General features: G+C 38.8%; 1 protein-coding gene across 7 annotated transcripts in view; it reads left to right on the top strand.

The window, feature by feature from the left end:
- stxbp6 (syntaxin binding protein 6 (amisyn)) overlaps positions 1-24,104 on the top strand; it is a 151,732-nt gene that overhangs the window by 32,732 nt on the left and 94,896 nt on the right. For 4 of the 7 annotated variants that reach the window (XM_044167209.1, XM_044167212.1, XM_044167214.1 and 1 more), the window contains exons 3-5: positions 14,944-15,074; positions 15,251-15,416; positions 19,940-20,038. In XM_044167209.1, coding sequence (XP_044023144.1) covers positions 14,944-15,074; positions 15,251-15,416; positions 19,940-20,038 — 396 coding nt within the window. The remainder of the gene's footprint in view (positions 1-14,943; positions 15,075-15,250; positions 15,417-19,939; positions 20,039-24,104) is intronic. The other 3 variants (XM_044167211.1, XM_044167208.1, XM_044167215.1) reach the window with 1 other exon arrangement.

Below are 24,104 nucleotides of genomic sequence, written 5' to 3'. Positions count from 1 at the left end.
GATATGATTGTACTTTGCAATATGTTCATTGTGGAAATTCATATTACAATAACATTAAAAACACAATATAGTTCTGCAATTTAGCCTTCTTGGGATGTCATGGGTCTCGTGACCACTTGATAACCCCAATGACTCACTCACCCTGGTGTAGTGGGTAAGTCAAAAATATATCTGCCTGTCTTGTAGTGTTACAGATTAATGACAGTGGAGCCTGATGCCTTCTACAGTTTCCATTTGCATGGTAGCTCATTATTGTATTAAACGCTGATCACTCAAGTGATAGCAGTACAATATATCCTGTGTATTGATTTATGCTCAACCACAGTCTCATTTGTCTAAAGTACAGTACGAATTAGTTAATTTGGCAATGACAAATTGTTGTGTTTAATTTCTCCATGTCCCACTTTGAATAAATACAAGACCTAGTATATAACATAAAAAAATCATTATCTTTTTATTAGTTTTATTCATTCTTCATAGTTTTGATAAACCCATTTCTTAAACATTCTTGCTTAAGTTTTTGCTTAGCCGCGTCATGCCCCTCGCCCATCTCCTCTGTGCCCATGCTTATAGTGCAGAATTCACCCCATCCTAGTGTGCCTGTGACTGGCATCCATGTTAATTGTGGTAATGAAGGTCACCCAGAGGAGCAGCTGGAGTCCTTTTCTGTATCTACAACACTCCCTGTAGGGAAGTTGCTGCCTGGCGTGAACCTCACCAGGACACAGAAAAACACCATATGCTCTCCACCCACCACCTCACACCTTTTTCAGGGCTGCCACTGAGAAATCCAATCACAGTGTCAGGAGCCATGCAAGATATGTGAGATACTTTGAGGTTTGCTGTCCAAACTAGGATCAAGTGAGACAGAACTATCTGGACTAAAATGAACTCAAGAAGATGTACTCTATTTAAAGTTGCATTAAGTGATATTTGACCAATAGGGGGTAGAAAGAATCCAAAATAAACTCAAAGAAACACAACCCTGAGATACGCAAGTTGTTATCAAGCAGGTATAGCTACAGTAATTTTAGCAATTAATTGCTCTGCACCAAACACAGCAACTTAAATATCCTAGTCGAGTTGTGTTTCTGGCCACCTGATGAATGTTACAATAACTTAATACTGTAGTAGTTTACAACACGTCGACCTAACAGTCAGCCAGTATTAACCATGCAGTCACTGCTGCAAAAACTGTTTTCAAGGACTCAGAGGGCACATCCAAGTGTGCTTGTTATTGATTGTTGATTGTGGTTGCTGGTTGAATCACCACCTTTGCAAATGCTGGGATGTCCTGTGATGATTCTCAGTACAAAGTGATCATTGAAGACTCAGTTTTCACCAAAAGACCAACACCTTGTCTTGTGCTTCCTCATTTCAGTGTGACTCCTATTTCATTCTCTCAAACTCTGTTAACAAAGCTGGGGGTGCAGTTGTGTTTGGCGCACATCCATTATAGCTAGCTCAGTTGCCTCTTGTTGCTGTCTGGTTGAAAACCATTTATCTTCAAACTTCCAACTTTTCACAAAGTAAGAAAAACAAACTTGTTTTGAGCAAGGTGACAATGCATTTTTGAGATAAGCCAAAGGATTATGAAACAGTTTTATGAGCTTTAAAGTTTGGAGAAATTTCTCAACCTGTACTCCTTCTATTTAATCTGAAAATGCAAGAATCATGAAACTATGAGATGCATGGATTTACCAGACAGCATCGCCCTGCAACACTGTCAAATGGATAACAGCTGGGCAAAATGTTTTCAAACTTCAATTTTTATCACAGCAGCAGAGGAAAGATCAGTGAGATTGAGAGCCTCAAACAGAATATCTGTCATGAAATGCAAAGGAAAATCAAGTCCATGCATTTAGTACAAACAGGAGATCTTCAAGTTTGTTAATGATTTTACATATAGTTGAACATTCTTCAAGTTTGCACTCTTCAAGCCTGTAATTGGTAGTGACCTTAAGGCTCTATAATTGTGTACATTTTAATCATTGAATACCAACAGCAGTGATTTTATGTTTGGATTATGTATGATTGGTGTATTTTATGGGCTACAGAACCTCCTCACTACAGATCAGTCCCTGATGCTTGTTGAGTTCAGCACGCATAGTTTGTTTTGAGCTCAAATTAAGTGCAGCTCTGCCAACTTGTACGAAGTGGTGTGCATTTAGTGAAAGTGCATATAATAAAATTTGTAACCAAATGCAATGCTACTGTGACTGTTGAGAAGTCCAGTACAGACATGTCTTAATCTTCACAAACAGTTGCTGATGCACTGCAGGGACTGGACTGTTTTATAAAAGTTGCACTTGACAGAAGTGCTGTATTAATAATATAAATAAATCTTGTATCTACACATAACTTTTTCATAGCAGGTGTTCAGGCCAACACCAGGCAGTCAGGCAAGTTAAAGTTTACCGTTCATCAGGATTTAAAGGTTAGACAGGATGTGGACTGGCACGTTGGCATCTCACTCTCTCCAGGCAGCTGTGTGGCTGAACATCCTGGTGACAGCAGACTACAGGGACTCTAGTGTTCTACTGTTGAGACTTCCTCTGTCAGGCACTGAGTGGGCTCTGTTCTGGTATTTCACATTAAGGGCATGGCTTAGCACCCCTGCAGGCTCCCTAGCAGTGCTGTATCGGTACACACTGTGTAGTGGGATGCTAAGCACGCCCGTATACACTAACAAAATGTGTATCTGTTGGACATTTTCTTTCATTTATGCATAAGTGGAAGATGATGTCAGAACAACTGAGGACAGTTTTAAAAACATTTTCCTTTTTACTTTAATTTCATTTGAAATTGCTCATCTCACTTGTTAGCGAGTTTACAAGATGAACTGAAGGCAAACTAATTGAGGTCCTTATTTTTTTTCCTCTTGCGCTTAACACTATGCTCAAGATCTCACAACCCCTAGCTGTTTTCCTGCTACATGGAACATCATTCATGGGGAGACCAGATGGAAACTCATTGACTGAAGGAACAAATTAAACTTTTTCTGCACATTTGTGATCCATCCTGGCAAAGGAGCAATCTATGCCCTTCAATGCCCTTTTTTGTGTGTGTGTGTGTGTGTGTGTGTGTGTGTGAGAGAGAGAGAGAGAGAGAGAGAGAGAGAGAGAAGGGCCCCCATATTTGTTGTCTTTTCTCCGCAAGGTCATACAGTCATTACACCGTAACTCCTTCTGATCCATCTTAAGCTCAGAGTATGGCACATTACAGGAAAACTCTGACTTTTTGGGAAATATGCTTGTTTACCCTCAATATCTCAGTCAGATGTGAAGATCAATATCAGTTTCATTTCTATGCATGCCATACAGAGAGTGGTCCAGGATGTGTTTAGCATTACTTAGCTCAAAGATGTGAGCAGGAGTAAACAACTGCCCTCCACCAAATCCAAAACTGCTGTGTATACAGTACAAAACATGTTATGTCTTATGTCAAAAACTAACTGCCTATACAACCAAGAGTAACCTGGTTTCCAAAGTTTTTGGCCGAGCTGTTGTTCAGCTCAAACAACAATTTCTTTATTTTTTTCTTAATTTATCGTATATAAATAAGATAAGACGTGTAAATAAGACAGTTTTGGATTTGCAGGAAAGCATTTTTAAACTACTTTTGACAGTTTCCAGCCTTTAAGCAAAGCTTGGCCAACCCCGTCACCAACCTATAGTGCCTCTGTATATGAACTAGATGTACAGAGATGAAATTAATATTTTCTTTCTCATTTGGCTACAAAAGTAAAGTGTATTTCCCAAATTGCCTGAGTGTTCATTTGAAAAAAGACTTACTGTATGACTTATGCGTAGTGCAGTATTGTGTAGTGTTTGTCAAAGTGTAGTTGTTGTACTGTTGCAGTTTCCTATATCATCATATCTGTTTGTTGCTGGGGACTAGCTTTGTCATTTAAGATGTGAGTTGAGCCTACATCAGCAAGAATACATCATTCTTTTTCCCAGTACTTTCTGTGAAAATTCTTGAAGATGAATTAGAAGTTAAATTAGCCTCACAAGTGTCCATAATGAGGGGAGTGACTGAAAACCAATATAAATATCCAGTGAATGAGCCAGCAGGCCTAATTGGATACTTGAAGAAAGTATTGATCTGGTTTTCAGGTTTGTTATTGTTGACGTTGGTGAGCTTCTCTAATATTTCACTCCTTTAGGGTCATTCCTTTTATCTGCTTAATGTACTCTTTAATAGCTCAAAACCATACCTCACTACATTACACAAGATCATATCATACATGAATCAATGTTTAGATAAAGTGTAGTCTAACGAGACTTCAGGTGTTTTCCTTTAGATTTACAGTACTATTTGGTCATAGATACAGGCCCTAGACTGCATTTATTCCTTAGACATGTCTGCTATGACAGTGATCATAAACTCCATTAGACAGGTCCAGGTTGTTTTGCAGAACCATGTGTCACACTGAACCCTTGTTTTATATATCACTGCACAAATATGTTCCCACTGTGCAATTGTATATAGGTTTATGAGGCCAGATCACCCTGTCTTTGTTCTTTCTCCTTTGTAATGAGTACTGAATTATTCATCCTCCTCTCCACTCCTGCTTTGACCAAATGTTCCTGAGAACAGGACTAATGGATTTAAAACAAGAGTAAAGGCAAAAGGAGATAGACATCCTGGTGCAGTAGAGTTTTATAACATTGGATTATGTTACCCTCATGTCTGGGATAACCTTCCACTATTCACTAGATTTTTCTACTGAACAAATCATTTTGGGAACTACCCCTCAGTTAATCATTAATTTCCAGTTTAATATGGTACACATGGAACTTACAAATCATTTAATTGCACACATCTGTCACCATTGCGTCATTTTGAGATCAGGTTATGTCATCTGTATTATCTTTTAGATAGCTATTGTAAATGTGGACAGCAAATACAGGGCTACTATGAGGGGAAACATCTATCCAGCAGAGACATATAATTACATCCCCTGGGCTTCTATAGTCATAATTTTAGCTGTGTAGCTACAGTTGGTGTAGAGGAAATAATCCAGGTTGCTGGAATCAAAAATGCTATTATAATAACTTAGGCTCTGTTGTTGTTGTTGTTACTTAAGGAGCATACATGATGGAGCCTTCTGTGCAACAGGGATGTTTTTATAAATGTGGAAACTTAAAGATTTATTATAGATTTAGATTTTCTTCTACGTGAACTTGTATTTACTCCACATGAAATATCACTCTGTAATCCTCACATAACATAACCCTCACCCAATCCCTGACACACATTAACACACACACAAGCAGTAACAGACACTCTTAACTATAAGATGTAACTGTGTTTTTCAATACATAATAAGATATGTTTTCCCCTTCGACAAAAGCTGCAGCACGTCCCTTGAAACAGAAATGACAAACAAATGCCAGTGCTTTTTTTTTTTAGCCTTAATCTTATGAAAAGTAGACAGAGTATCAAAGCTGATAAAGCAAAGTGCCCTACAGCATAGTACTACATGGTGCAATCATTTTCTTTGCTATTCAAAAAATGTTTTGTGCTGTTGTAGTCCCAAAAATATCTTTCTCTGAATTTACCCATCAGAACCATTACAGTGAGTATGTCTGTTTTCTTAAAGCTTTCTTAAACTCTATAAGCTGTATGTATTATTGGATAGTTGAAGTGAGTTGTGCAATATTTATCTGTGTCACTCCTTCCATATTAGATACAGACAGTGCTTCACTAAACCTCGTCTAAAAGAGAACAGATGGGCCAGGAAATGAGATCTGGAAACAAGCCTAAACTGTAATGCTTTGATTCATCATTTGATTTCACTTTTAGGGCTTGAGGTAGAATTCCCTGGAATGACTCACCAGTATTCAGTCCAACTCCACCGGACGTTTCAGTAATTGCTGTGAACAATTTCAGATATTGGGATAATAGATAAATTAGTAGAGTAGTAGAATAGTAGATTTAAATTCCTAGATTGATAACATAACGGCACCAAAAGACCAGACCACCCAGGCAAGAGATAAATACTCCTGTATCTCCAAAGTGACCATGAGTGATGGAGGATTGTTAGGGGAACAAAATTACAGCAAGTTGGATTTAGTTTAAAATGAAAAATGACAATGAACGAGCAGTTTTGAAATATTTCCTTAAGAGATGTTTCAGAATTATGGTAAAGTCAGGGAGTGTACTGTATGCTTCTGTGATGAACAACATATTTGACTTCATCTGAATTATCTAAAAGTGCTATCCATCACAAACAGGTTGTCACTGCCATTTCTTTCTAATACTACGTGACCCAGGTTTGACACAGAGGTTGTTTTTGGCTTAAGGATCTCTCTTCCAGGCACATCAGTTTAGGTCATCCTGAAGAAGTAAGTGTTGAGGAATGCGTTTTGTTTTGACTGTTTGAAATGCCGACACATGCTATTGGGTGATAATATCCAGATTGGGTTGTTATGGGGTCTTCGTGTATTAACACTCAACAGAGTTTTGGCGCATACAACAGGTTTTGTATGCGTTTAATCTCTTTCCACACCGAGCTGAGAGATTGTACTGCAAAATGTAATGACCTTACACCACCTCTTTGCTATTTTGACTTTATCCCTCACTCTATCCTGAATCTGTATGTAATCTTTCTAATATAGCTGTATTTTGTACAGTATTTTGTAGCATTGTTGTATTTTCTTACTTTTTCTTTCAATAAAGTTGAATATAGAAATGTAGAAATTCCAACCAATAAACAAACATGTACAAAAACATGTAATTATTAGCTTTGCGCCTGGTGGAGTCATGTGGAAGCACAATTAGTTCAGGTTTTTCATGGCCAGTAGGGCAGCCATGATAGACTGATGGGCGTTAAGTTCGCCCCATAGCGTCACATAGGGGAGAAGCCTCAGGTCGGTGCCAGAGTGTAATTATATATTTCCCTGTATCCGTGGGCTCTGGCTCTAGAGGAATGTCTACTATGTGGGCTGGAGCCTAGTCTGAATAGCTGGGTTATTAAGTGGTCCATGGAGCACTGGGTGATGGACGAGCTCAGGGGTCCTAATGTGTAATATAGGCTTCACAAGAGATCTTGTTTCCTCCCTGGATGTGCACAGGAGCAGGAAGCAAGATGAGAAAGAGAAACACAATGACCTGCCTCTGTGGAGAATGTGATTGCTTTCTTTGCCTCTGTATTTGATGTTGTTTTTCCTTGGTTTGTCTTCGTAGGTTTCTAAGATGTATTGCTTGTCCTTTATCGTGATTAAATGTAATATATGCCTAATATACTGTCTGAAACCATTTATCACTTGCTATAAGACAAAAAAAAATCTTGCATTTGTGTGCACTTGAATTTGTTTTAGTTCTGTGTATTGCTAAATGACATAATTCTATCACTTGGTGAGTTTGTCATTAGGCAATTCTTTTTTTTTTTTTATTTAACCTTTACAACTACCAGGGAGGTTGAAGCCTTCACTGAGCCAGCTGGTTCAACAAACGCTCTCACCATTCTTTGCCCCAGCTTCTATCCCTGTTAACCTTATCTCCCACCTGACCGTCATGCTTAGTGTTTCCTTTTCATCTTCTCCTCACCAACTGCTGCCCTGATTATTTTACTCTGTGATAACTTTCTCTCTTCATCTTACTCCATTAATCAACTCCAAAAGCTGCACTCCGCACTTCAGACATCAAGGGAAAATGTCACAATGATCAGTAGCGTGTTTGCACTGTATCATAAGCTGTCAAGAGGGCATCTCCTCACCCCATAACCAAAGTGTTGCTGGCTTACCATGTTACATTTCATTTGCTAAGATGAAAGTTTACGATTAAAGCTAACTCATGTGTGATCTCCACAGAAGAGATGGAGATGTTGAAAAGGGAAACTAGAGAGCTTAGATTACATTTGAATACATTTATTTAGATTATATTATATTGCATTGCCGCACACGTTATGTGATGTACAGACACTATTTATTCCACTTGAATTGAGTGATTCTTTGTTTCATTCAGAGTAACTCTCATGTTGTTGTGTGACAGACCGGTAACTTGTTAAATTAACTGACCTACTCACTTCTTATCGGCCATTCCAGATGGCAACTACAAGTGTGTATTAGTACATATCTTTTGTCTGATTCTTGCCTTTAGTTTGCTTTTTGATCCAGCACCTGTAGAAGTTTTTTGGATGTGCATACTCTACACCCTGTTTGTCTAAACATTTCAGTTCAGCCACATTCTTTAATTATATCATTTCTAAGTTGCTTTGATTTGAACTGAACTTAAAGTAGCTCTGGTGCCTCAAATGAGAGTTTTCATTTTGGTTGGCTGACACACATGATTTGTCAAGCCTCCAGAATCATTTTAATGTGTTGTCCTTGGGTGAGTGTTATAATTGGATGGATAACAGATGTGACTGGAGGCAAAAGACAGCTATGTTTTAAAAAACTCATTTGGGTTTTGAATTCTTACTGTTTAAAGGAGCTCGGATGAAAGGAATGACTTGACTTTCAAAAGATCCTCAAAGACACAAACTAATTTTATTCTGAACATATGGTTTGAACATGATACTAACACGAGGCTATATCACTGCCATGTCAGTCATAGTTTGGTTAATTCAAATGCAAACATGCAAATTCAGTTTTATTAATGTGAAAATGACATTCCTTTTTAAACAATAATTCCTAGTCTCCTGGTGGTGTAGTCATTTTAAAATCCATTAGCAGTACCCCATGCATATTCCCACTGTGAAGGTTTACAGCTGTTAGCAGTTGTGCATGATTGTTGTTTTTAGAGGTCATTAGTTACTAAATTCAGAAATACAGTGGCTTAAATCAAAGTTCAAACACACCCCAAGGTGGTATAACATGCAAAAAAGTTTGCATGAGGAACATTTTCTTGTAACGTCTTGCTCAGTTGCCAGCCAGCTGTGACAGACAACTGCATTCGTCTAATATTCAAAAGATGATTTTTTTTTCTCTCAAAAATTTGCGAAACATGTCATTTAAAGGATCACCGCAAATTGGTCTTGGTTAAAGTGAAAGTCAGATAGTTACTGTCTGCTGCTCGCTGATTAAAAATCCTTTCATGGAATTAAGATATTTAGGCGTTTTAGGATTAATGTGAACTTGATGAAAATCAAACTAAAAGTTGATATATATCATGCAACACTACCAAGTTTTCAGTCAGACATGTTTTGTAGTAACTCAGATTTAATACAGTTGCTTTGTTACAGTCTCTAATAAATGTTTCATTGTTGTATGAGGACATACAACTGTGCACTGCTCCATTGTTACTGTGTAGTCATGTTAAGCTAATGGTGTCTGTGTCTGTTGTGAGTAACTTGCCCCTCCCCAAGGGTTGAATGAAGCTGGTCTCTATTCTATAGCTATTATTCGCCATGGTATATGCACTCTCTTTTACTATTGGTGCCTTGCCACTGCATCAGCGCCATCCCGTCTGAGGAGGCCTTGTACACAGCAGTCACTGTCTTTTCGAAACTGTGAATAGACTGTAGAGGCCTTTGTTCCGGGGTGTCGTTGCTAGTCTAGCCAGTGCTGAGGTTCATTCCAGTGACAGCTTCTTTCTGAAGATAACAGTGTGTTCCAGCTCTAGCAGAGTGGGGGCAGCTTTAAAATAGACCTGTAATCACAGACCCAGATGGAGAAAAGTGTTAGACGTGCCCTCAGACGACAGCTCTAATAACAAGTCGCAAAATTCAACCTGTAAGGCAAACTGTTTGAATATTTACCTTGCAACATGGTGTCCTTGCTACTAAGATACTTAACCATTCTCTAATCCAAAAATATAGCAGGCTATCATTTCTTGTTGTTGTTGTTTTTAACTCAAGAGATGGGGTTGTGAAGTATGCACTACACAGTATGTCATCTATGTAGTTTGACTCAATTAATACTGCCTCTTTAGTTTAATGGTTTCAAGTGTGATACAAGTTCTTCCTCTGCATAGTCCTTTCCTAAATCACATGAAACCCTCTGAACTTTTCTAAACTTACATTAGGTCTTGTATGGTTTCTTGTTTTGAGATAAGCTAAAGACACACCAGGAGATGAATGTTGAATGTTGGATACTGACATAAATGTATATTTAGTTTAAACTTCTTTGTTCGTCTCTTTGTATTTTAACTGTAACTTTTGAGTTTTCAACTTTCAACTTTGTTTCATAAGGCTGATAATGATGATGATTCATGTGGATTCATCTGTTTTAGTTTGTCCATACACATATAATCAATCCCTTTTATTTCTGGCCCTCAGCTGAGCCAAACAAACAACAGTACACAGTACTTTGTAGCCCAGCACTTGGTCCATTAGCGTTTCCTGCTGTCTTAATGATATCCAAATGACTTTGAATTTCTGTTAACTGTGATCCAGCCTAGAGTCAAAATTTCATGTGAACTGCCCTAGCTTGCTGTCCCTGTATAAACCTGGCCATGTGCCAGCCCTCACTTCTCAGGTGTCTTTTGTGCCATGCAAATGAGATTGCCATGGCAACCGTGTCTACTTAATGTCAGAGCATAGAGCCAATTGACTGCTAACTGAAGGGGTCTGATTTGTCAAGAGATCCTTAGCCCACCTGGTTGAGATGGAGGCTGTGAAGTGCTTCTTTGAAGGAGGACAGATGGGAGTCAAATGATTAAAAACATACTTTCATCTTTGAAGCTTGACTAACGGAATTCTTAAACTGTAATTAAGAAATTGTAATATAAACAAAGATCTGTTTAGCAACACAATCACAGATTGCTGACACAAAGCTTAGTAAGCTTAGTTTTCATATTTGCCATTCTAAACACCTGAAGTCAGATAATTCTTGCTGCTAAATATCTTCTGGCACAGTACTGACCACACAGATACACTGTATGCAATTCTGTGATGTCCAAAATGTCCGTATGTTGGCTTGACGTGTCAGCTGTACAATGTTGATGTGTGTGTGTGTGTGTGTGTGTGTGTGTGTACATCCTTATCTTGTGAATTAGTTACTTTCTTTTTCTTGGTGGGTGAATCCTGGAACAACCAGTCATTCCAAAGGCAGTGCACAGTGCCTCCCCGACTGTACAGTTACACATTATCTTCCATATCTGATGGGATCTTTTGTTATTCTGTGGTTTTGGATTTTCATATATCCCTCTTGGATGGCCCAAAATGCTGATGCTTATCATATTTCTGGCTTGTGGAAGGGGATTTTTGAGAAGCATCAGTGTTGAAACGAGGATTAAGTTGTATTATATAAGGGAAAGAAAGTTGTTAATGTTATGCCCATGCGGGTGGTCCTTAGCTTCATGGTCTCATTGGCAAGCTCCAGTATTTCTGCATGAATTCCATAGTTGTTCCATACTTGCTATGGTATTGGTTGTACTGGATTATATTTGTTTTCATAGTGCTATATTCAACATTTCCGCAAATACCTGTATAAATTCATAATCAATGTCAACAATTATCAATAACCTGCACACTTCTCACATGATCGTTTATGTCATTACTGCTTTTGCTAGAACTCCTCCTGGTGCTCATATTTCTCTCAACAACCACAGCTATGATAATATTTCCTTGTGGGAGAGCTGATCCTGAGAACGTTTCCTCTGTGATGTTTGCAGTCTTTGAATGGTACAGTAGTTTCCCTTCAGGTCTCAGAACTCGTGCATAGCCAAGCACAATAGGGGACTGATCCTGACTGGAGGAAGTGAGAGCATGTCACCATCAGAGCATGAAAAAGGAGCAGGATAGGAACCCCAGCATGGCCTTCCTCTGACAGACCACATGGAAACAATGGCATCTTTCCTTGTTTCTGGAGATATAGCCAAGTTGTGTTTGCTCATTCCATAAAGTTTATTATGCTGTAACATTATGTTCACGGTGTGATCGCAATTATGTTTGCTTTGTAAAAGTGAAGCATATCAGGGAAGCGTGTCACATTACAGTTTCATATTCCATTGATTTCAGTTCATGTGGAAGGGAAAATTTGTTTTCATCTATCTTTGTATCCTCACTCTGTACAAGAGTTCAAGCTCAGTGAACTTTGGCTTGTGAATCTCAATCTCAACACACTAACTGATGAGCTCATCAGCATCGTGACCACTCATGTTAAAATTATACATTACATTGCTATCATTTATTATGAGAGCAAATTGAGGTTTCATTTTAGTAGAAGGGCTTGAGTATACATTTTCTCACAGTCCTTTCCTTGATTGCTGTTTCAATAACGCAAACTTCTCTAACTTTCAGTAATTGTTTAAATGCAGGGGAGCAACTCAGACAAGATGGATGTCAACAGCAGGATATGAAATAGATTATTGAGAGGCTCAAAGGTGTCTGGCGGTTTGATTAAGACCTCACTGTTGATGTATTGACGATTTAGCTCCATGGCCTTCAGACGACAGGCCTCTTTCACATATTCACTGATGTATTTCAGTAGTCAGGTCTCAGTGTAATATCATAGGTTAATTAATAAAAAGAAGATAAATAGCCAAACAGCGCTACCAGATTGCGACTGAATATGCAGTAAATTGTCCTCCCCATGTGAGCAACGGATCACTTAGTATGTATTTCTCCAGGGTTTTGCAACTGTTATTCTGATCCTGGAGTCAGTGATTGTTTTGAAAGCTCACCACAAAGCTTGTGATATGACAGTTAATATGCTAAATCAGGAATGTGTCAGTCAAAGCCTCTCAGGCTTGGGGGTCGCACAAAGATTTACAACCGTTGAGCCATGACATGAGTGGTTGCTACAGTATATTGTAGGAAGGCAGGTCACACTTTTCACATAGGACTGTGCTGAAACATTACTTTTTTAAAAGCCAAACTTTCAATTGTTGTAGCTACTAAAATCTGAGGATTTCCTGCTTTTCTTTGTTTTACATCAATGTAAATGAAAATATCTTCAGCAATTTGAAGAGAACTTTTAGATAGACCAAGCAACTTCAATTAATCAATTTCAGATTAATTGATAATGATAATAATCATTAGTTCCAGCCCCATACAATATAGGACGTTTCTGGTAGGATAAGATGGAGGCGAGAGAAAGATGATTTCTTGTTAAATTCATACTGTACTTGTGTCAGTCTTTTATCTCTCAGCTACCAGTCCTCCACTTACCAAGCAAGAGCAATAAAACCCCATTTCTACTTTATCAGTTTTTGGAAAGTAGTGGTTCTGTGCTATAATCTATCATCTGCCACGACTGTAGCTCAGAGACAAATTATTCTTACTGCGAATTGGATGACCTGAGTTTCTAGACTCCTACCCTTCAGCACACTGGTTCATTACATCCAGCTGTTGTCCTCTTTATGCAATTTTCTGGTTTCTGGCGCTTCTATTAGCCTTCTGTGTGACCCAAGACAGATCTGATCACTCCCTTCATCTGTTTGTCATGGTTGTGACTGTTAGAATAAAAATAAATTCTCAAAGAAAAGATTAGAAAGAAATAACGGTCAGTATGCCTGTATTGTATCTGTCTGCCTCTGTCTGCCTCTGTCTGTCTGTTCCACCCTGCAACCTCAGACCAGCAACCTGAAGTATTAACTGCAGCTGTCTAAATGGATACACTAAACATGTCCAAACATCCCTCCTCTCTGGGGAGTTTGCTTACTGAATCTATCACCTGATGTAACATTCAGCCCTACATATATTTTCAAAATCATTCCCAGAGAAAGGTGTGGTAGATCTTTCACAAAGCAAACCTGAACAAAAGGCAAAATGTAACATGGCAACCAGCAGGGATGCTAGTGGTCTTTGGAGATATAAGAAGCAGAATAAAGAGCAACAGCAGTGAAAGTGACCCGAAAGTAACCTGAGATGACACAATGACAAATGTGGGAGAGCAGAAGCAGAGGTTCACTGCTGGGGTTAAAAAAGCATCACAGGAGCATGTAGCCCCTGAGAAGTACAAAGGTTTTCACTATCCAGCCACACACACACACATCCAGCAGTCCAGACACACAATAGAACCGTGACCTTCGATGATCAGTAAACATGCGGTGATGTTGACCTCTGTATGGGAAGAGTCAAGCACAGATATCCATGGGAATAGAGGTGAAGGTACAGTATTGTAATGCTGAGGACAAAATTATGATAATGTTAATGGACAGGAGGTGAAAAGTAAGGTGAAGTCTTGACGCCTTAAAACTCCTTAGTTATTCATAAATTAGCAAGTAAGTTATACTTTATTGTAGGACATTATGCTCATTAAGTCATATACCAGAAGTACACAGACAATGCTATGAACCGGCTAAGCATGGTTGTTATCGCGCCTGATACAACTCCACAATACATAATAATTGTAGTCACAGAACAATGTAATGCCACTGTTGGATTGTGTTATCATCATGTCCATTTTTTTCTTGTGAATTGTTCAAAAGGCAATACCTTCGTGCTTGAATGTAGTGTAATTTGTTACCTGCATAGATTTGGTCAGCAGTGCAGCAGAAGAAATACTTTTGTAATGAGAGAAATGAGTTGTGTCCAGAACAGTTTAAAAATACTCAGAAATGTATACTTCGACAGGAACAATATAACCAAGTGTTTATGTTCTTCAAACCAGTAGTGTGGGAATATGTTCCTTATTCTGTAGCTGGAACACAACAGAAACTCATTGCACAGTATACTGTATGTAAGATCATTGCACAAATCCATGTTTGCAGGTTGAACAGTTTTGTCTGTTCATAGTTAGGCTGTGTCTTTTCATAGGACATTTTTATCATGGTCTCTGTTGCTGTTGGCTCCAAAAGTGAAATGTCCATTGTTAATGGATCCCTTTGTTTCTGCCTCCCACAGAAGGAAGCTTGTACTTTTGCTTGACTCTAATATTCCTCATCTTGCAACATGAGCTGTCCATTTATCCTAATTCAAACTTTCTCACTACATCATAAACATAGGAGCAAGTTACACATATATCTCATATTCTGGAAATTAATGTTGGCATTAATAATTGTTGCAACAATCTTATCTGGTGTGTTTTATTGTTTTTGTTTTCACAGTGATGAATAAGAAACCATCCCACTTATCCATCACTAAGGTGAAGCAGTTTCAAGGATCTTCTTCCTTCATAAAAAGGTCACAGTGGACAATCGACCAGCTACGGCAGGTCAACGGCATTGACCCAAACAAAGTATGTAATTTGTAGTCCCTGTCAACCTCTGCTATTTATTTATGTAGTAAATATAGCCAGGGGAAACGTTTGTGTTAAAATGAGTATTGCTGATACAAAATAACTTTAGACGTTTCTTTCCCTAACTACAGTATACCTCTCACTCATGTCTCACTCTTACTGGTATTCTCTCCAAGGACTGTCCAGAGTTCGACCTGATGTTCGAAAATGCTTTTGACCAGTGGGTTGCTGGTTCAGCGGGAGAGAAGTGCACCTTCATTCAGATTCTTCACCACACCTGCCAGCGCTACAGCTCAGCACGAAAACCAGAGTTTGTCAACTGTCAGTCCAAACTGCTGGGGGGTAAGACAGTTTAAAAAAAAAAACACTAACTGTAATTTATTAATATTTCTGTTCAGAACAGTGGCTCTGCAATGCCAGACTCGCTGCTGTCATACTGTGCTATAAGCCAGTCGGAATCTGATTATGCATGATGACAACCAGCACCTGGTGTGTATGAAAATGCATGCTTATTCCTCGTACACAGCATCTGTTGAGTGCTCTGCTAAAGTGAGGTCAATGAGGATGTCCAACAAAATGCATCAGCTGTGACTCAAAGCATCTGACACAAATCAACTGGTTTAAAGCACTTAACACTAAATAATAATCGTCCCCTAATTTATGTGATGTTGACACATTTCATTGTGTATCTGAAGTGTGATAATCATTATGTTCAATTGGTTTCCACCCTTTATAATAACATTAAACATCACAGTAAAAGCTATAACAGTCCCTATTATTGTTTGATATTAAATCTGTGAGATTGTGGAAAAATAGTCAATTGAAAACTAACCTCTCCGTTTGAAAATATTAATTTCATACCCAACTAATAAGTGAAGACAGGCTGATAAAACAAGTCAAAGCATAACCAATTCCCACATGTTTTAGACATGTCAAAAGTAAATGTAAAACCGCATAATTTGTCATTTCCTGGCTGCAAATTGTTAGCCAGGAGGGGAAGGGTTCTGGTGCTGGTTGATGGTTTCCTGTACAGTGAAACCCATTCGAGATTGCAGCATCCTCTGCGGTTAAATCACATATTGATCTGTTTACCCCTAAGCCTCATCTCATTCAACCTGTTGTTTTATTGATGGAATTATTTATGGAAACTCATCATCCTGCAGGATGTCCATCTGCCCCACATATACAAAAATTAATTACCAGAAATAGATATTTTTGAAAACAAAACATTGGTTTACTTGGCTGGATTTTAAACTTCACACTGTTGCGCTACAAATACAATCTTACTGTGAGCAAGTCACAGAATGAATAATGAGTCTCTTGTAACTGGTACCGAGCACTTTGTGAAAGCTTTCAGTCATGATGCAAAAAAAGAGATTTTTTTGGGATTTCTGGGTGAAGTTGCAGCAGTATTATTAGTATAATTGAACATAGAGAACATGGCAGAAAGGTGAGACTATGTGAAATATGCGTATAAAGACGCTATAGTTATTGTCAAATTTCCTTTGCTCCTATTTTTTTTCCTACTGTGTGGAAACTCACTGTCTTCAACATTTTGTTATGTTGCCTTGACTTCCCTCCTACTCTGAAAACCATGTCCATATTTAACTTTCTTCAACTGACATACTATATTCTTGTGTAGGTGGGAAGGTCGTTGTGTACCGGAGAGTACTAAACCCAGGGGTCTTTAGAATAGGATGGATTATGGAGTGCAAATGTTGCATGTGAACCACACGCCTCCAGTAGATCTGAAAATGACACTTACAGGCCATGTAGTACCGTTTCAACTGCACAAAATCTAAGAAACTTGTGGATGACTATAAGGCACATAGGACTGCCCTTGCTTGTGATATGAATGAATTTACCCACAAAAACTAGCTAGAACCAGCTACAGTATTGATCCAGCTATTCACACCATGCTGTAAGTCCATCTGGCCATAAGGCTTAATGCTAATGAACTCCTGGCTGTCAGTGAGTAGAGGATGCTGTGTGTGTGATAGAAGGAAAAAGTTGACACCTCACCACACACTGTGTGACTGGAGGAAAAGAGAGGATGCCAGCCTGCTGCCAGCTCTGTCCACTCCAGTTTAAGTCTCACACCAGTGCAAAACAAAAATCATGACGCTGCTCAGGTGTGGGACCATAACTGTGGGAGACTCTATCTGCAGAATCGTCTGGGAAAACACAAACGGTAGATAGTGTATTACCAGAATTATGTGCATCTCCTATCACATTTTATTTATACAGAACGATGAATCAAGACGTGTGTATATCAATACAGTAAGCACCATTATTAATGGTTATTATTATGTTTTGCCATTCAAGATAGGGAGCATAGAATGAATGACCATGACATTAGTGGAACTCAAAAACTTTGAGGTTATTGTTGGAGTTTCCCCATGTGTGTACTAGAGATGTCATGACAATGTCGTCTGTCGATGCCAGCAGCTTTGTTCTTTACTTAATCTTGCACTTGTTTCCCCATGCTGATTACGTTGCTACAAGAGGTCCTCTTGAGGTCAATCTTGAGTTGAAAATGATAATAGACTGCGGAGTAGCACTGTTAACATTTAATCATCAGGTGGTATCATCCCGAGTCTCACAATGTCACTGGAGTTATTCGAGGAGTTGATATTATGATGCAAAACCATTTAAATAAAACTCTAGATTGAAATAAAATTCAGGAAAGATTTTTTAAATATCTTGGACTGCTTTTTTCTGCATCTTGTATGTCTCTGTTTATATTCATGTACCTTGTAACTTGTGCTAATGTATTCTGTTTAAAAAAGAGTTTTCTAGGTGAAGCACTAGGTGAACTGATACTGCAGAGTTTTAGACTTCTGTATGGGGTAGATGCATGTTTGCGTGTTTTTGGTCCTTGATGGGGCATTTAATTGGTCTAGAAATAAAAGCAGCTAATTTGCTAATTGCCTTGTTATCAGTGCTGACTTGGGCTGCTGGCCACACTGTTATACCTTAATTCCCACCTGAGCTTTTCTATCTCACTGTATTCATGACTTCACTCTAAACAAAATGTTAAATCTGAGTTGAGTGGAAACCCTCAGCATTAAGCAAACTTGTCTCCCTTTAGTTAACCTAAATGCTCTGTGTGAGTGTTACAGTCAATGGATGGATGGATGAATAATTAAACAGTAACCAGTTTCACTTTTTTTTGCATGACATTTACAGTGCATCCGGAAAGTATTCACAGTGCTTTATTTTTTCCACATTTTGTTAGTCTTATTCCAAAATGGATTAAATTCATTATTTTCCTCCAAATTCTACAAACAATACCCCATAATGAAAACATGAAAGAAGTTTGTTTGAAATCTTTGCAAATTTATTAAAAAGAAAAAAAGAAAAAAAGTACATAAGTATTCACAGCCTTTGCTGAATACTTTGTTGAAGCACCTTTGGCACCAATTACAACCTCAAGTCTTTTTGAATATGATGCTACAAGGTTGGCACACCTATTTTTGAGCAGTTTCTCCCATTCTTCTTTGCAGGACCTCTCAAACTCCATCAGGTTGGATGGAGAGCGTCGGTGCATAGCCATTTTCAGATCTCTCCAGAGATGTTCAATCGGGTTCAAGTCTGGGCTCAGGCTGGGCCACTCAAGGACATTCACAGAGTTGTCCCGTAGTCACTCCTTTGTTATCTTGGCTTTGTGCTTAGGGTCGTTCTCCTTTTGGAAGATGAACCTTCGCCCCAGTCTGAGGTCCAGAGGGCTCTGGAGCAGGTTTTCATCAAGGATTTCTCTGTACATTGCTGCATTCATCTCTCCCTCGATCCTGACTAGTCTCCCAGTTCCTGCCGCTGAAAAACATCCCCACAGCATGATGCTGCCACCACCATGCTTCACTGTAGGGATGGTATTGGCCAGGTGATGAGTGGTGCCTGGTTTCCTCCAGACATGATGCTTGCCATTCAGGCCGAAGAGTTCAATCTTTGTTTCATCATACCAGAGAATTTTGTTTCTCATGGTCTGAGAGTCCTTCAAGTGCCTTTTGGCAGGCTGTCACTCCAGGCGGGCTGTTATGTGCCTTTTACTGAGGAGTGGCTTCCGTCTGGCCACTCTACCATACAGGCCTGATTGGTGGAGTGCTGCAGATATGGTTGTTCTTCTGGAAGGTTCTCCTCTCTCCACAGAGAAACGCTGGAGCTCTGTCAGAGTGACCATCGGGTTCTTGGTCACCTCCCTGACTAAGGCCCTTCTCCCCCGATCGTTCAGTTTGGCCGGGCAGCCAGCTCTAGGAAGAGGCCTGGTGGCTCCAAACTTTTTCCATTTATGGATGATGGAGGCCACTGTGCTCATTGGGACCTTCAATGCTGCGGAACGCTGGACTTCATTGCTTGGTTTGTGCTCTGACATGCATTGTTAACTGTGGAACCTTTATATAGACCGGTGTGTGCCTTTCCAAATCATGTCCAATCAACTGAATTTACCACAGGTGAATTCCAATCAAGTTGTAGAAACATCTCAAGTATGATCAGTGGAAACATGATGCACCTGAGCTAAATTTTGAGTGTCATGGCAAAGGCTGTGAATACTTATATACATGTGATTTTTTTGTTTAAATTTATTTTATTTATTTTTTTTTTTACGTTTTCATTATGGGGTATTGTTTGTAGAATTTTGAGGAAAATAATGAATTTAATCCATTTTGGAATAAGGCTGTAACATAACAACAAAATGTGGAAAAAGTGAAGTGCTGTGAATACTTTCCAGATGCACTGAACTCAACCCTCAGTACTTAACTCATGATTTAATAATACAAAAATGGTAACCCCTCTTGACTAATTTCAAAACTGTTGTGTTTTGTACATCAAAGCTGACTATGACTTTTGATATTTTCTCATCACAGAAGACCAAGCTGTAGATTCAGTCATTTTCCGTTGCAAGGTCTATTTGAACAGAATGAGGAAAGAATTTGTTGCACACCACGGTCATCTACTAAGACAAGGTAAGCCAGTGGTCCAGTATACAAAACTACTTGGACTAAATGTAAGAAGTTATATCCCTTACTAAAAAGTGTTGATTTCCCCCAGAAATCAAGGTATACAAAGTTACAAGTGATGAGTTCCAATAGTGGTCAGGTACTTCTGGAAATCAGCCATTTGACCATTAGCAACAACGAGCAAATAAAAAAAAATGGCGGCATTTTACGTTGAGTGCGTCTAAAGCAGTACTACACAGTAGATACGCTTAAAAAAATCTGATTACAGTAAATGGGGCCATTCTGCAAAGTTGGATTTAAAAAAAGTTTCTAATTAAGTCTGTCCCCTGCTTTCTGAACTGAGGGCTCCGCTCCTGGCTCTGAGACTTAAGTGACCTGTGTTGTCATTGTTAGGATAGGCCTATACTGTATCTAACATTTAGAAAAACAGAGCTTTCCTCTGTATGCTCCCAGTGAGCACAAGGTCAACATTTCCCTGGTTTGTGTTGTCACTGTGGGGGTTGAGTACATGCTGAAAGGGATTTTAAGTTTACGTCCAAAGGTTATGTGAGTTATGTTCACTGCCCTTGCCCCTCACTGTCAGACTGTGTGTGCTAAGTCACTGACTAATAATGTGCAGAGGTAAATCACATTTTGACGTACAAGGGCAGTGCAATGAGGTTGAAATGAAGATAGCATTCGCTGATGCTAAGCAAGTGGTGGTGGTGAGGACAGGGAGGAGCAGCATTGTGATGCTTTAGACAATGATATAATGATAGGCATATACAGTAGGTTGTGTATATATACAGTATGTATTTCATGGGGAGGGAGTGGTATTGGGAAATGTACAGATGGCTAAATGATTTGCGAACATAAAGAAAGGGTGAATTGCCCTGTATAAAAGGTTTAGGAGTGACCATTGAAAGAGAGAATTAACTGTATAGGGAATAACTGCAGGGAGAATATGGAGAAAAGTGACTGGATGAAAGGCTAGAGAGAATAGATAGCGATAGATAGATATAGAATAATAGCTAATAGGTGTGTGTCAGGAGTGCCGGGGAGAGGTGCCCTTCCTGGTTAAACCTCTGCTATAGTTTCATTATGCTGCTTGGGATAATGTCAAGATTTGCATTAATTAAACGGCAGCGGGGGTTTATCTTGCAGCAGGAGCTGCTCAACTGTGTCTTTAGGCCCCTATGCTGTCGATTACATTAGTCATTTCTTGTTGAATTTTATTTCTCATTTTATACTATAATCATTCTTTTATGCATAATCCATTTGAAACTGGAGCATTAGTAATAGGAGCATTGGTACTTAAAGAACCTTCTTTGCTTATTGTAAACTTGCTTTTCTAGATTTCAGAATATAGGAAACTGACCCTTGAAAAATAGCATGTATACTCACAACAATGTATGAACTGTAAATAAGAAGCACACAAAACACGTTGAATTTTTAAGATTTTGTTCCTATTCTAGCTATTTTAATCTTATTAAATAAGAAAACTTGTTAAAATACCAGCCACAGATGGATTAAAAGAGGAATACTTTGCTTTATTAAATTATTTTCTTCAGCCTTGGCCATCATGATGATTTATTGTGTTCAACTTCTGTCACCTATTTACTTTAGAGCTTTATACCTCCACTTTTTAGAAAGTGCTGCTGTTGCACACAGAGAGTAAAATAAATTTCCATCTGTTGATTTTGAAAATAAATTAAAAGACGTTCTTTTATCACAGTAACACAAAATTGTAAATACAGTTGTGGATCTGGAGGAATTTTTCAGAGAATTGCAGTTATAATGCAGAAATGTATTTGATACCATTTTGGTATTCCTCACACACTTCTTTGTTTACTTTTCTGGCTGCCTGTCACTTTGTGATGACTTCTGCAAGCAGGAAAATGGGATTTTGTTGATTTAAGATTGAAAATATTCTTAATGTTTAACACAGTGGAACCGCCACATTTGACATAATTTTGTATTTATTCATTTAAAATCAACCATAAATTGGTATAAAAATATTTTCTCTTTAAGTACAGTTGACTCTATTAGTGTGAATAGATCAATCTCGATTTTTAAAACCTTAATACTTCAGTTTTTCCCCCCCTGTTGTTTACTACATGTATTGACATGCTTTTGTATTTGTAATTAACATTAGGAAAATTTAATCATGTTTTATGTTCTCTGTGTTAACTGGAAGTACATGAATCTACAGGACATAAGTGATTAGATGTTTTAATATTGCCTGTCTTAAAGCAGAAACTGGGAAGAGAAGACCCAGGTTGAAAATAACAGCAATTACTGGCTCCTTGAGAGTCAAGAGGCTCTGGATATGTAGCTAAAGCTATGAAAAGGATTGGGATCACTTACAGAAATCCTTGATAGAATGTTTCATATGTTTCTTTGGATGAATAACAGCAGCCTTAAGCCCTCTGGTAATATCTGGTTAATAAGGAGAATTTTTGATGGTACTTGTTGAAGTGCAGATAAGTAATGTGCTCGCTAATACTAAAAGTAATATTGTAAACTACTAAAAGTATTGTAAGACACTCTCTCCCTTCAAACATGCACACATATTATACCCCACAGTGGTAATATGATCATGTACGCTGGCAGAGTGAAAATACTAAAGGCATTGTAGCATGTATTGTTTGAATGGATCTTTTTGTGTAGGTGTGTTTGTCTTGAAGTTAACCAACCAATCTAATCCATCCCATATGCTTTGAGAGTAAATGTGACTTGGCTGTCAGCATCTCTTGAAGTGTATCTGACATGTTCCTGTTGTTAGTATCCATCAGCTTATTTTCTTGAGTGCCACATCAGCGCAGCCTGTAATCTACTGCTTACAGCAGAACTGGAAAAGGAAAGCTTGACTTTGAATGATCTTTCCCTTTCCTTGTTATATTTGTTTTTGCTCAAAGTTCCTATTTTCTGGAATATTTTGTTGCCGGAAAACAACAACAAACCTTTTTGTTCAGTCTCCATTGTTAGAGAAACCCTGGCTTATTACGATATCATGGGGTATAGCAACAACATTCCTCCTGCATTGTTGAGAGAGGTGTGTCATGGATGTACTAGGTTTGGCCTTGCACTGTAGGTCATTCTCAGTCAACAATGTAAGTTGACAAAATCTTCACAAAAAGCTCCTCTCCTAGATTTATCAGTGCAACATCAGTGTCATAACAGGGAAAACTATAAACTCCTTCATCATTAAAATGCAGACTGTATTAATACCAGTGAACCTCCAAAGTAACATAAAAGAAACACTGTTATCCCCACTGGTAACAGTGATGGCTGATCAGCTCCCACTTTAAGTTAAGATTCACTAAGGCTCAGAGTTTGGATCACAGCGATGGCATCACATAACATTATGTACTCCTGCATATGTTTCAATCAGCACCAGAGAAAGAAAAAATGGTGTGCAGACAAATAAAGGGAGATGTGGTCTGAGTGGCGTGGAGGCATTGTGAGAGTGGGAGTGGGATGATGGGAGTATTACTCCCCAGGCTCCCCAGAGGAGAGGATTAAGAGGAATCTGGTGAAAAGGTGAAAAGGTCGTATCCTTTCTAGTGAAGACCCAAAGCTTCTCAGACAAAGTATGTCGTGTCCCCCCCCCCAATAGAAGCAGAGCAAGGAATCCCAAGTAGTAGAAGTATGAAGCATATTTCATCATTGGTCCAGATGTGTTTGTCATGTGCATTTACTGCCTGCAGTCTGTGGTTCATTTACTTTAATCTCTGGAAAATTAACTGAAGGAAGGCCTTGTGTATGTGCATGTGTTTCCATTTCCTTTTGTGTGCATAGGTGTGGGTATGAAGATCCATACATCCATCTGTGTGTCTGTGGCACAGGTGTGTTTCTACACAAACTGCTTTGACTTTATCAAGTTAACTTCTTTTGAAGGAACACCAGCTGGCCTTGCCGTCTGCTTTTGGGCTGTCATATAATCCACTGCAGCAGAGCTGTCCCAATTATCTGTCACTCAGCCTACCTGCCTTGATGCCACGGGACATACACTCGCTATATTGCAGTTTCCTGTGGGAGCAGATAGAATCAGGCTTGTCAAGTCTTAATACAGTCAGTACCTTCAAGCTTT

Source organism: Siniperca chuatsi, linkage group LG15 (assembly GCF_020085105.1).
Source record: "Siniperca chuatsi isolate FFG_IHB_CAS linkage group LG15, ASM2008510v1, whole genome shotgun sequence".
Taxonomy (NCBI): domain Eukaryota; kingdom Metazoa; phylum Chordata; class Actinopteri; order Centrarchiformes; family Sinipercidae; genus Siniperca; species Siniperca chuatsi.
Note: the sequence above shows the minus strand (reverse complement) of the source record. Positions and strands in the feature narration are given on the sequence as shown.